The 13118-nt window shown below is 48.9% G+C and overlaps 1 protein-coding gene across 6 annotated transcripts in view; it reads left to right on the forward strand.

Annotated features, from left to right (window-relative positions):
- LOC119978209 (cytoplasmic phosphatidylinositol transfer protein 1-like) overlaps positions 1–13118 on the forward strand; it is a 206723-nt gene that overhangs the window by 91267 nt on the left and 102338 nt on the right. For all 6 annotated transcript variants that reach the window (XM_038819646.1, XM_038819650.1, XM_038819644.1 and 3 more), the window contains exon 3: positions 11433–11581. In XM_038819646.1, coding sequence (XP_038675574.1) covers positions 11433–11581 — 149 coding nt within the window. The remainder of the gene's footprint in view (positions 1–11432; positions 11582–13118) is intronic.

Raw genomic sequence — 13118 nt, forward strand, 5'->3', positions numbered from 1 at the left:
TTAGTCCTACTCCCTCCCACTGTAACCCGAGTCTCCCCCTGCTTTCTTCCCATAGATCTATTTGCAGGGAACCTACGCATACCAGGAATCCTCCATCAGCATTGGATAAGGTCCTTCAATGCAATATGATGGTCCATTCCAGTGGGAGGCTCACGGGCAATGCACCGAGAGGGATTTTGGTGATTAGTTTTAATGAGGTGAAAATCGTGCCATCGCCTTCGCAGCGCACCATTGGTCAAGAAAAATTCCTGAGTTGAGGAGAATGTTCCAAAGGATTTCACAGGAGCACAACCAACAACAATTGTCTTTGAATCACAAGAGATATTTTCTAGGTGACCAGAACCGTGGAAAGATTTAGGTTTAAGGGGAATCTTACAGAGGCGTGAGAGGCTTCCAGAGGAAATTTGAGAACCGTTAGACCTGGTAGCTGAAGGCACGGCCTCTAATGATGGAGTGAAGGGAGTCTGAGCAGCACAAGGGGGCCAGAATTAGAGGAGCACAGAAATCTCGGAGGACGGGAGCAGAGGTTCGAAGCCATGGAGTCATTTGAAGGTAGTGATGACAATGCAGCCATAATTTAATCCCTCATGTTGAGTCAGATTGCAATGAACACCAGACACCACGCAGTGCACAGAATAGGCCCTGGAGCAGCTAGATCGGTGCAAAAAAAAGGATGAAGAGTTCCCAGTTTTATTCTAAACTTAAATTTCCATGGGGAGCAACTTGTATCCATTTCTTTGCAATGCGGGTCCGCCAGAAATAATCCATTTTCAGACCGTGCTGTCAGTCCAGCCATAAATATTTAACTCATTTAGTAAATGAGGTACTGCTGCCACTCTGGTTAGTTATTGCTAATGTGACCAAAGGGCCAGCACAGCTTTATTAACCCTGCCGACGTTTCATCATTGAGCTCTGGGACGGAAATAACAAGTGTGTCCAGCCTCCAGAGCAACAAATCGGATCGTCGCCAATGCTCGCTGCCGATATTCTTGGCAGGTTTCCCGTGCCCTCACAGTCCTGCCAGCCGTCACTCGGTATGCCCACCCGCACTGCCCCCTGCTTCCCCACCACTATTGCAAAGTGGTAATTGTCCATCCACATGAAACAATTGGATAATTATTCCCTCTCAGTCACCAGCGTTTTCCCGCCACATCTCCAACATTTCTTTTGGTGTTCAAAGACAAATGAAAATATTTCTCCTGAGTAACTGGCAGTCGTGTCCAGAGAAGATTAATCTTCGCCTTCTGGAGACTTCTGGAGGGTTGGCAAGACTGATTTGTATCGAGATGGAGCCTTTGACAGAGTCAAAATGGCCCACGGTATGGGTGATATATGATGTACTACAGTGGTCCTGATGTCTCCTCATTTCCCTCCGTGTCCATTTTACCCGTGGTTGCGCTCCTGTGTAGTACCTGGGATGTTTTTTTTTAAACGACCTGCATTTATGTAGCACCTTTGACGATCTCTGGACATTAAAAAGTCCTTTACAACAGATGAAGTACTTGTGACGTGTAGTCACTGTTGTAATGTAGTAAACATGTTGGCACATTTATGCACAGCACGATCCCATAAACAGCAACGTGATAATGACCAGATAATGTTTCCGTGCTGTCGATTTGAGGGATAGAAAAGTGTCCAGGACACTGGGGGTGGCTCCCCTGCTCTTCTTCATGGCAGTGCCGTGAGATTGTTTATGTCCAATCCGAGGAGGTAAACGGGGCCTTCGTTTTAACGCCTTGTCCGAAAAACGGTAGGTTAGACCGTGCGGCACTCCCTCAGTACCACACTGGAGTTGCAGTTGTACAAAACTCTGGTGCGGCCCCATTTGGAGTATTGCGTGCAGTTCTGGTCGCCACATTATAGGAAGGATGTGGAAGCATTGGAAAGGGTACAGAGGAGATTTACAAGGATGTTGCCTGGTATGGGGGAAGATCTTATGAGGAAAGGCTGAAGGACTTGAAGCTGTTTACGTTAGAGAGAAGAAGGTTACGAGGTGACTTAACTGAGACATACAAGATGATCAGAGGATTAGATAGGGTGGACATTGAGAGCCTTTTTCCTCGGATGGTGATGTCCAGCACGAGGGGACATAGCTTTAAATTGAGGGGAGATAGATGTCAGAGGTAGGTTCTTTACTCAGAGAGTAATAAGGGCGTGGAATGCCCTGCCTGCAACAGAAGTGGACTCGCCAACACTAAACGCATTCAAATGGTCATTGGATAGGCATATGGACGATAAGGGAATAGTGTAGAGGGACTTTAGAGGGGTTTCACAGGACGGCGCAACATCGAGGGCTGAAGGGCCTGTACTGCGCTGTTATGTTCTATGTTCTATGGAGTGTCCACCCAAACTTTTGCGCTCAAGTCTCTGGAGTGGGACTTGAAACCTCACAACTGACTGAGTCAAGCGAGATTACTGCCAACTGAGCCATGGCCATTATCTACGATGTGGAGTGGTGGAGGCAGGTTTGTTGGGGGTAGTCAGAAGGGAATTGGGTTGCTATATGGAAAGAGGTAATGTGCAAGGTTACGGGGATGAGGCAGGTGAGCGGGACTGGGGAGAATGCTCTTTAGGAGAGCCAGTGCAGACTCGGTAGATCGAATGGCCTCCTGTACTGTAAAGTTTCTATGATATGTAAAAAAACACATATTTACTGGCAGGAATTCTCCGGCGATTCACGGTTTCGGCCGATAGCGTATCTCCGCCCGCGGGTTTCCCGGTGGTGTGGGGAGGCTTCAATGGGGCTATCGTCATTGACAATCGGCAGGAATACAGAATCCCACCACCAGCGAATGGTGCGCCAGCGAGAATCGCGCATCTGGGTGTCCGGAGAATTCAGCCCATTATGTTAAATGTGCTATACAAATATAAGGTGTTTTATTTAGTAATAAAGATAGCTCAATAAGGCACAAGGTGCTACCGGATTGCCCAGAGCATTCCATCCGCTCGCACCCTATCCTGTGTAGTGGCAGAGAGACCGCTGAAGGGGTTGATGACCTCTCCTCGCACGTTGAAAGATTTATTGGCAATTTCTGCAGCCCCAGCACTTTTTCGCGGGAGAATGTGCTTGGAACAGCAGTGAAGTGTGGCCGCTTTTCTCATTTGCAACCAAATCATTAACTGCAACAAAGCGGGCAGCTATTTTTAGCTACCTCTTGACATCAAAGTGACGTGACTGCCTCACTTGGTGTTATTTTTAGGAGGCCGGGGAGGAAAGAGCTCATCTGTTAAACATCACGCTGCCTGGGCGAGGGGAATTAGACCCTGCTCACGGTGATGGATTGTGTGCGCAGAATATTGAAGGGGGTGAAATTAGAAAACTCAGCACCGAGGTCCACTCTGAGGCACACAGGCACATATCTGAAAGGACAGACTGCTCCTTTACAATCTCCTGCGGCATTCATCACAAGCCTTTGCAAAGCATTCAGTAGTTTCATTCTTGGCTGACAGGAGCTGAGAAAAACACCGTAATAATAATAATCTTTATTGTAACACTGCAGTGAACATAGAACAGTACAGCACAGAACAGGCCCTTCGGCCCTCAATGTTGTGCCGAGCCATGATCACCCTACTCAAACCCACGTATCCACCCTATACCCATAACCCAACAACCCCCCGCTTAACCTTACTTTTATTAGAACACTACGGGCAATTTAGCATGACCAATCCACCTAACCCGCACATCTTTGGACTGTGGGAGGAAACCGGAGCACCCGGAGGAAACCCACGCACACAGGGGGAGGACGTGCAGACTCCACACAGACAGTGACCCAGCCGGGAATCGAACCTGGGACCCTGGAGCTGTGAAGCATTTATGCTAACCACCATGCTACCCTGCTGCCCATTTGGAAGTTACTGTGAAAAGCCCCTTGCAAGCCTTGTAGATTTCCCCCCTTTTTGAACAAGGTCGCCCCACTTGAAATGAAGACTTGCATTCCTGTAGCGCCCTTCCCAACCCCAGGATGTCCCGAAGCACATCACAGCCAATGGTAATAAATGCTGAAAATACTCAGCAGGTCAGGCAGCATCTGTAGAGAAACAGGGGGAGTTAATGTTTCAGAGCGATGACATCTCGCTCATCTTCAATAATCTTGATTGTCACAAGTAGGCTTACATTAACACTGCAATGACGTTATTGTGAAAAATCCCCTAGTCGCCACATTCCGGCGCCTGTTCGGATACACAGATGGAGAACAAAGAACAAACAAAAGTACAGCACAGGAACAGGCCCTTCGGCCCTCCAAGCCTGCGCCGACCATGCTGCCCGTCTAATCTAAAATCTTCCACACTTCCGGGATCCGTATCCCTCTATTCCTATCCTATTCATGTATTTGTCAAGATACCCCTTAAATGTCACTATCGTCCCTGCTTCCACCACCTCCTCCGGCAGCGAGTTACAGGCACCCACTACCCTCTGTGTAAAAAACTTGCCTCGTACATCTCCTCTAAACCTTGCCCCTCGCATCTTAAACCCATGCACCCTAGTAATTGACCCCTCTACCCTGGGAAAAAGTCTCTGACTATCCACTCTGTCTGTGCCTCTCATAATTTTGTAGACCTCTATCAGGTCGCCCATCAACCTCCTTTGTTCCAGTGAGAACAAACCAAGTTTATTCAAACTCAGAATTCAGAATGTCCAAATTACCTAACAAGCACGTCTTTCGGGACTTGTTGGAGGAAACCGGAGCACCCGGAGGAAACCCGCGCAGGCATGGGGAGAACGTGCAGACTCCTCTCAGACAGTGACCTAAGCCGGGAATCGAACCCGGGACCCCGGAGCTGCGAAGCAACAGTGCTAACCACTGTGCTACTGTACCGCCCATCATCAGAACTGAGAAAGGTTAGAGGTGTAGCAGGTTTCAAGCAAGCACAGGGGGAGGGAGGTCGGGGTTGCCTGGAATGGAGTGGGTGAGCAGGTTGGGGGGGGGGGGGGGGGGGGGGGGGGGGAGTAGAGGAGGAAAGAGCAGGAAAGAGGTTGTGATCTGAAAGTGTTGAACTCTATGTTGAGTCTGGAAGACCAGAGTGTTTCTGATCAAAATGGTGAGCTTCGTTTGGTTCGGCACTTTACAACCTTCAGGACTTGACATTTAATCCCTCCTGCCTTCCACCCAGCCGCAGGACTTGATATTTAATCCCTCCTGCCTTCCACCCAGCCGCAGGACTTGACATTTAATCCCTCCTGCCTTCCACCCAGCCGCAGGTCTTAACTTTTGTTCTTCACTGTAAATCTTACCGCTGACTGGAAAGGTACCAGGAACGGTTATGGATGTACATTCTGCCCATCCTGCGGCTGCCAGTCCCAGCACAACCGTTCTTGGCACCTTTCTGGTCAGCGGCAGGGGTTTGCATTGATCAAGGACTATCGACCATCAGGCGGAGGAGCCGACGTAGGCCACTCAGCCCGTCGAGCCTGCTCCGCCATTCGATGAGATCATGACTGGTCTGATGTGATGATCCTCAACTCCACCTTCCCCACCTTATCACCATCACCCTTGATTCCCTTACTGATTAAACATCTGTCCCTCTCAGCCTTGAACATGCTTAACGACCCAGCCTAAACATGTGAGCATTTCCTATGTTAAAATTCAATACTCGCGTGTGTGTGCGTTGCCAGCAATGCCACCAAGTGGCTCAATAATGTGAATTCCACTGTGGCACTTTAGAGCCCAAAGAAAAGCAGCTGGTAACAATTCATCCCAGATCCCAATCTGTGATGTGATCGCAATTCCAATGAGGCTTTTGTGCCTCCTGAGTCTTGATCCAGTGGGTTTTGGGCAGGAGGTTTGTACACTAGATAGTGGAATACTCGACACAGACATCGAGACTGGAACTGAACATGTGCGGGAAGTGCTCCCTCCAGGCGTTCTGCTCTTCACCCCAACCCACATCCCCTGCTTCCATGTTTGATTCAAATCTGTTGCATCTCTATTTGGGCGGGATTCTCCGGTCCCCTAGCCACGTGTTTCTTGGTGGCGCACCGTTCACTGGCTGCGCGATTCTCTACTCTCGCCATTTGTTAATGGGATTTCCCATCGAAGCCACCCTACACCGCCGGGTTCGGGGGGGGGGGGGGGGGGGAGGCGTGCACTGCCGGCGGGAAAAGAGAATCCGAACGGCAGGGAAAATTCCGGCCTTTATTTCCAGTTCAGGTCAAAGGTCGTCGACCCGGAACGTTCACAGACGCTGCCTGGCCTGCTGAGTTTTTCAAGTATCGGCTGTGTTTCTGCTGAAGTACATCTGAGGTGTGGTCGCCGCTATAAGGCAGCGGCCAGTCGGTGCAGTGTGACAAAGATCGAACAATGTGTTTTGTTTTAAATGGTATTGGTTGAGATATAAAGAGATAAACTCCCCCGGACCGGTCGTCTTAGGAACCGGATTGGGGGGGGGGGGGGGCAATGGAGGGGGGCAGGCAGAGTCTGGGGTTAAAGTGACATCGGAAAGACAGCAGCTCTAACGGTGCAGTGCTCAGTCCAGGTTTTGTGTGTTATCTGATTGAGAAGTGCGCTGCGTGCGCACTGAGTAACAGTCGGCTCTGGGGGGACTGGAGTGCAACGTCATTATAGATTTCATAGAATTTACACTGCAGAAGGAGGCCACTCAGCCCGTCGAGTGTGCACCGGCCCTTGGAAAGAGCACCCTACCCAAACCCACATCCCCACCCTCCCCGTAGCCCCGCCCAACCTGTTTGAACACCAAGGGAAAATTAGCATGGCCAATCCTCCTAACTTGCACATCATCGGACTGTGGGAGGAAACCCACACAGACACAGGGAGAACGTGCAGACTCCGCACGGACAACGGCCCAAGCCAGGAATCAAACCCGGAGGCCTGGAGCTGTGAAGCAACTGTGCTAACCACTATGCCACTGTGCTGCCTGCGGTTTCATTCTGGGGTGACCACTATCGGCCCTCCTGCTGAACCCCTTCTGCAACTCCCCTAAGTATAAATACTCTGCCCACTTTTCAACCTCCTCCCAGCTGCCGCCATATCTGAAGATTCAGCAGATTCCGCTGGAGATAGCCACCATATAGATTAAGACAGTCCCAGGTTCAATTCTCACTTGCTATTTGGAGGGGGACAAAAACAAAAGAACCGGCATTTTTGAAGCCCCTTCCACAATCTCAGGACACCTCAGCTCTTTACAGCCAATGAAGTCTTTAGAAGTGTGGCCACTGTGTTTAGCATTGCTGCCTCACGGCGCCGTGGTCCCAGGTTTGATCCCGGCTCTGGGTCACTGTCCGTGTGGAGTTTGCATATTCTCCCCGTGTTTGCGTGGGTTTCGCCCCCACAACCCAAAGATGTGTAGGGTAGGTGGATTGGCCACGCTAAATTGCCCCTTAATTGGAAAAAATGAATTGGGTACGCTAAATTTATAGAAAAGAAGTGTGGCCACTGTTGAAATGTAGGACGCAGACGATCTATTTTAGGCCCCAGTTACTTGACCAGTGTTTCCCCTTCTGGTCACTCCCAAAAATGACCTCTGCTGGAAGTTGGGACGAGACCAGGCTCTGGTGTGATGCCCCTTGCAGTCAAATAGTCTGCTGATCTCACTGCCGACTGAACTGTGGCTTGAGGTCACAAAGCGCTCCCAAACGACTAAGACCCAACAAGTGTGAGGGAAGTGAAGGGAAAATGTATTGGGTTGGGGGAGAGGGGTTGCAAAATTCGTGTCGGCAGCTGTTTGATTTGAATAATTCAGAGCGCCTTGTCAGCAAAGAGCCAAATAAGGTCTAATTTGGATTGGATTGGATTGGATTTGTTTATTGTCACGTGTACCGAGGTACAGTGAAAAGTATTTTTCTGCAAGCAGCTCAACAGATCATTCAGTACATGGAAAAAAAGGGAATTAAACAATTCAAGAAAATACATGAGAATACATAATAGGGCAACACAAGATATACAATATAACTACATAAGCATTGGCATCGGATGAAGCATACAGGGTGTAGTGTTAATGAGGTCAGTCAATAAGAGGGTCATTTAGGAGTCTGGTGGCAATGGGGAAGAAGCTGTTTTTGAGTCTGTTCGTGCGTGTTCTCAGACTTCTGTATCTCCTGCCCAATGGAAGAAGTTGGAAAAGTGAGCATGCCGGGTGGGAGGGATCCTTGATTATGCTGCCCTCTTTCCCCCGGCAGCGGGAGGTGTAGATGGAATCAATGGATGGGAGGCAGGTTTGTGTGATGGACTGGGCGGTGTTCACGACTCTCTGAAGTTCCTTGCGGTCCTGGGCCGAGCAGTTGCCATACCAGGCTGTGATGCAGCCCGATAGGATGCTTTCTATAGTGCATCTGTAAAAGTTGGTACGAGTTAATGTGGACATGCCGAATTTCCTTAGTTTTCTGAGTATAGGCGCTGTTGTGCTTTCTTGGTGATAGCGTCGACGTGGGTGGACCAGGACAAATTTTTGGTGATGTGCACCCCTAGGAATTTGAAACTGCTAACCATCTCCACCTCGGCTCCGTTGATGCTGAATTTCCTTAGTTTCCTGAGGAAGTATAGGCGCTGTTGTGCTTTCTTGGTGATAGCGTCGACGTGAGTGGACCAGGATAGATTTTTGGTGATTTGGAATTTGAAACTGCTAACCATCTCCACCTCGGCTCCGTTGATGCTGACAGGGGTGTGTACAGTACTTTGCTTCCTGAAGTCGATGACCAGCTCTTTAGTTTTGCTGGCATTGAGGGAGAGATTGTTGTCTCTTATTCCCTCCAGATGCTGAAACAGTCCAATTCTTTTCTGTTTCAATTATCTAAAGAACTCGGATAGAATACATTTGTCAGCAATGTAATTTTAACGTGTTCCCTGAACAATGTTTCCTGTGGTCAACCACAACTGAGTTGGTTGTTCTCTCTCTCTCTTCCCTCTTGAGTCAGAAGGTTTTGGGTTCACTCCAGAGACTTCAGCATGAGTCTTTCACTCCAGTGCAGGATGGAGAGAGTGCTGCTCTGTTGGAGGTGCTGTTTTTCAGACAAGGGGCTGGTTTAGCACAGGGCCAAATCGCTGGCTTTGAAAGCAGACCAAGGCAGGCTTGATTCCCGTACCAGCCTCCCCGAACAGGCGCCGGAATCTGGCGACTAGGGGCTTTTCTCAGTCACTTCATTTGAAGCCTACTTGTGACAATAAGCGAGTTTCATTTCATGGAATCTCCGATCCCCCAGCTGTGTGTTTCACAGCGGCATACCGTTCGCTGGCGGCGGCCGGTATTCAATCTCCCCTCCATTTGTCAGTGGATTTCCCAGTGAAGCCACCCCACGCCGCCAGGAAATCCGGTAGGCGGGAACAGAGAATCCCAACGACCGGAACATTCTGGCCAAGATGCTGAGCAGATACCTTGCCTGCTCTTTCAGATGGATTGTAAAAGATCCCATGGCACCATTCCTGACATTGTCTACCTCATACGCTGCAGGAAAGGATGTCCCGAAGCGTGGTACATTGGCGAGGCCATGCAGACGTTGCGACAACGGATGAACGGACATCACGCGACAATCGGCAGGCAGGAATGTTCCCTTCCAGTCGGGGAACACTTCAGCAGTCAAGGGCATTCAGCCTCTAATCTCTGGGTAAGCGTTCTCCAAGGCGGCTTCCAGGATGCGCGACAACGCAGAATCGCAGAGCAGAAACTTATAGCCAAGTTCAGAACACATGAGTACGGCCTCAACCGGGACCTGGGATTCATGTCGCATTACATTCATCCCCCCCCACCATCTGGCGAAATCCTACCAACTGTCCTGGCTTGAGATAATTCACACTTCTTTAACCTGGGATTACCCCTCTCTCTGGACCTGTAAGGTCTTAATTACCTGCAAATGCTTGCATTCAGAGTATTGTCTTGCATCTTTGACTTTGTCTATATCTATGTTTCTGGAACCCACCTCTTCATTCGCCTGAGGTAGGAGCAGTGCTCCGAAAGCTAGTGATTCGAAACAAACCTGTTGGACTTTAACCTGGTGTTGTAAAACTTCTTACTGTGCTCACCCCAGTCCAACGCCGGCGTCTCCACATCATGGCTACCATTCCTGAAGAAGGGCAGGAGAGTTATGCCTGATGTCCTGGTCAATGTTGACCCCTTAATCAACATGACCAAAACAGATAATCGGGCCTTTGTCACATTGCTATTTGTGGGAGCTGTGCTTCCTGCATTTCAATCATAACTGCATATCAAAGCTAGCTCATTGGCTGCAGCGTGCTTTGAGATGTCCGGTGGTTGTGATAGGTGCTATATGAATCCAGCTCTCTTTCTCTCACTTTCTTGTGTGTTGCTCCCAAACCTTTGCTGATGTGGTCATTGGCAGTAACCATTGAATAAAATAATCCACTACTACATTCTCCCAGATGTATAAAATTATCAAATCCACATTCTCCCAAGGTGGAATGGCTTTCCCTTATTTTTGTTCTTTGTGCAGAAATTGGCTGCCACACTTCGTCGTTTGGGAAAACACAATTTGAGTATTGCTGAAAAAAGAGAGGCACGTTGAAGCTTTTTGTCTCACACTCATCAGAAAACGTCAAGAATATCAGTCTACTGGGGAAACAACAATGAGAAGGAAATGCTGATTGGTTGGCAGCTGGACTCTGATTGGCAGTGGTGTTGCCATGGAGAATGCATCAGTTGATGGAAATTGACAGATAACTGCCAAGCAATGTTTGAAATTTAAACCAGTCAGCTTGACCCTGATTGGCCAAAATATTGCCCTGGGGTATGAATCAGTAAATGGCTAACACTTATTTTGTTAAGCTTAAACTGCTTCAGCTAAAATAACCTGAAGCTCACCAGAGTTGCACATCATGCTCAGGGAATCGCAGAATGTTCCAATGTAGGAGGCCATTCATCCCATCGTTCCTCCCTCGGCGTTCTGAAAGAGGGTTCCATTTTCCCTATTTGAGAGGAGACTGGCGTAGTGGTATTATCACTGGATTAATAATCCAGAGGCTTGGGCTACTAGTGTTGTGGAGACACGAGCTCAAATCCCACCTCGACAGTAGAGTTGAAATTCAATTAATAATAGGGAGTATGAAGCTAATAACGGTGACCTTGATGCTCTATGATGACTGTCGCAAAAACCCATCAGGTTCACTAATATCCTTTGGGGAAGGAAATCTACCGTCCTTACCTGGTCTGACCTACACATGACTCCAGGTCCTCAGCAATATGTTTGAGCCTTAATTGCCCTCCGGAATGGCCTGGCGTGTCATTCCCTTCAAGGGTAATTTGGGATGGGTAACAAATGCTGGCCTTCCCAGCAACACCCACATCCTCTGAAAGACTATAGGAAAAAAATTACCCTTTTTATTTGTTTCAGAATATTTGAAGCACTTTCCATTTTAAAAGCTACTAGTGGATTCTGCTCCCATTCCTGGCTCTGGTGAGGTGTTTGCGCTGAGTCAGGTTGGAAACGGACAGTTTGGTATTGATACAATCATGTTTTCTTTTCACAGTACAGGATAGGACAGCTGTACACCATCAGCAAACACAGTCACGAACAGAGCGACAAGGGCGAGGGGGTGGAAGTCGTTAAAAATGAACCTCACGATGACCCCGTTCACGGAAAAGGACAGTTCACAGAGAAAAGAGTCCATTTGTCCAGGTAAGCTGCTCGAAGCTGGCGGGCATTGGGGGGGGGGGGGGGGGGTCAGATCCCTCCCTGAGAATCATCAGAAGCCCCGTGTGCGCGTGCACCATTACAGACATACCTCCGCACTTTTTGACGGTCCAAGTGCATTCATTGCTGGGATTTGGAGTGGCCTGACCTGCTGACTGAGACAGGCAGTGAAAATGGCGATGACAATGTCCAGCTCAATCTGAGGCAGGTGGGGAGTGAATGATGAAATGGATGATGGGGAAGGAAAGTGCTTGGAAAGAGCCGGGGCGGGGGGGGGGGGGGGGGGGGGGGGGGGGGGGGGGGGGGACCACAGGGCAAGAGTTTCCTATTCCCAAGGTGAATGATGCACGTACCCAACAAATGCAGTTCAGACGGAGGACAAGATGGAACACTCTCCCACACAACGTGCTGCAGTGTCGCCTCCTCTTTGAAATTCCGGTGTAGCGTTCACTGTCCTGAAACTGAGGACGGAGGGGACTGAAAGGTTGGCGTAACTTTTTTTTATATTGTCTGCGAATGGGTAAACAGCAGAGCTTCGTGAGCAAGCTCTGATTGATGTACAGCTGTGGTGCTCAATTCTGACCTTTTTGAGGCAGCCAAGATTAACGTGGCTGCCAGATGTTCAGTCAGATTCAAGAATGCGGCCTCCTCATTTTATCTGATTTTCACAGTGGAAGAAAATGATCTCGGCTCTGTGCCGTTTTAATGAAAGCACGCCACCCTTTAACCCAGGAACTGCTGCTCCCCCTCCCTTGCTTCCATGCCATAAAAAAAAAGCCTTAAATCCTGCTTTTAAAGTTGTCCATCTAGTGCCAGAAAATATTTGGAATTTCCAGTTCACCTCCCCCCTTTTCCCCCCAAAGATCCGCTCCTTTCGACGTTATCTGTTACTATGACAAAGAGAGCAATAAGCACCCAGATACTCAGGAGCCAGAGCCCAATTGGCGTCTTGTTCTGTACTTTGTGTAACCGCATTTGAAGTTTGCTCAGCAATGATTCATACAATCCAGTCTTCCAGATGTTTGTCCACACTCAGATTGTGAAAGAGAATTTTCCAGAGGAAAGCTCGCCATCCGCTCGGGAAAATACCCTGCAGTTCTTCCTCAACAATCTCGAATGGCCCCTCAATGATTCCTCCTTCTTTTGCCACCCCCAGTCTGGAATCCTTTCCATATGTTGATTACCCTTTATGTTAAGAAAAGGATTCTGATATCAGCCCTCGGTTTGGGCCCCATGCTTCCCCGTTTTCTACTCAGACTTTTTTTTTAAGCATTTTCCTGGATCAGCCTTTTCCACACGCTTGCCACCTTGCGTACCAATACGATGCTGTCTTCTCAGCTGCCTCCTTTTCAGGCCGCAAAGCCCAAATTGGTTGGTCATGTTGACACAACGCCCCGTTCCCCATGACCATTCACTCGTCCAAAACATGTTTTCCGGGAGTGTACACAATGCCCTCAGATTGACTGTCTACATTCAAGGTGTATGTGGCGAGACAGATTGATGGGCCTGGCTGTTTTGGACA

The sequence above is a fragment of the Scyliorhinus canicula genome, chromosome 15, assembly GCF_902713615.1.
Source record: "Scyliorhinus canicula chromosome 15, sScyCan1.1, whole genome shotgun sequence".
In the NCBI taxonomy this organism is placed as follows: domain Eukaryota; kingdom Metazoa; phylum Chordata; class Chondrichthyes; order Carcharhiniformes; family Scyliorhinidae; genus Scyliorhinus; species Scyliorhinus canicula.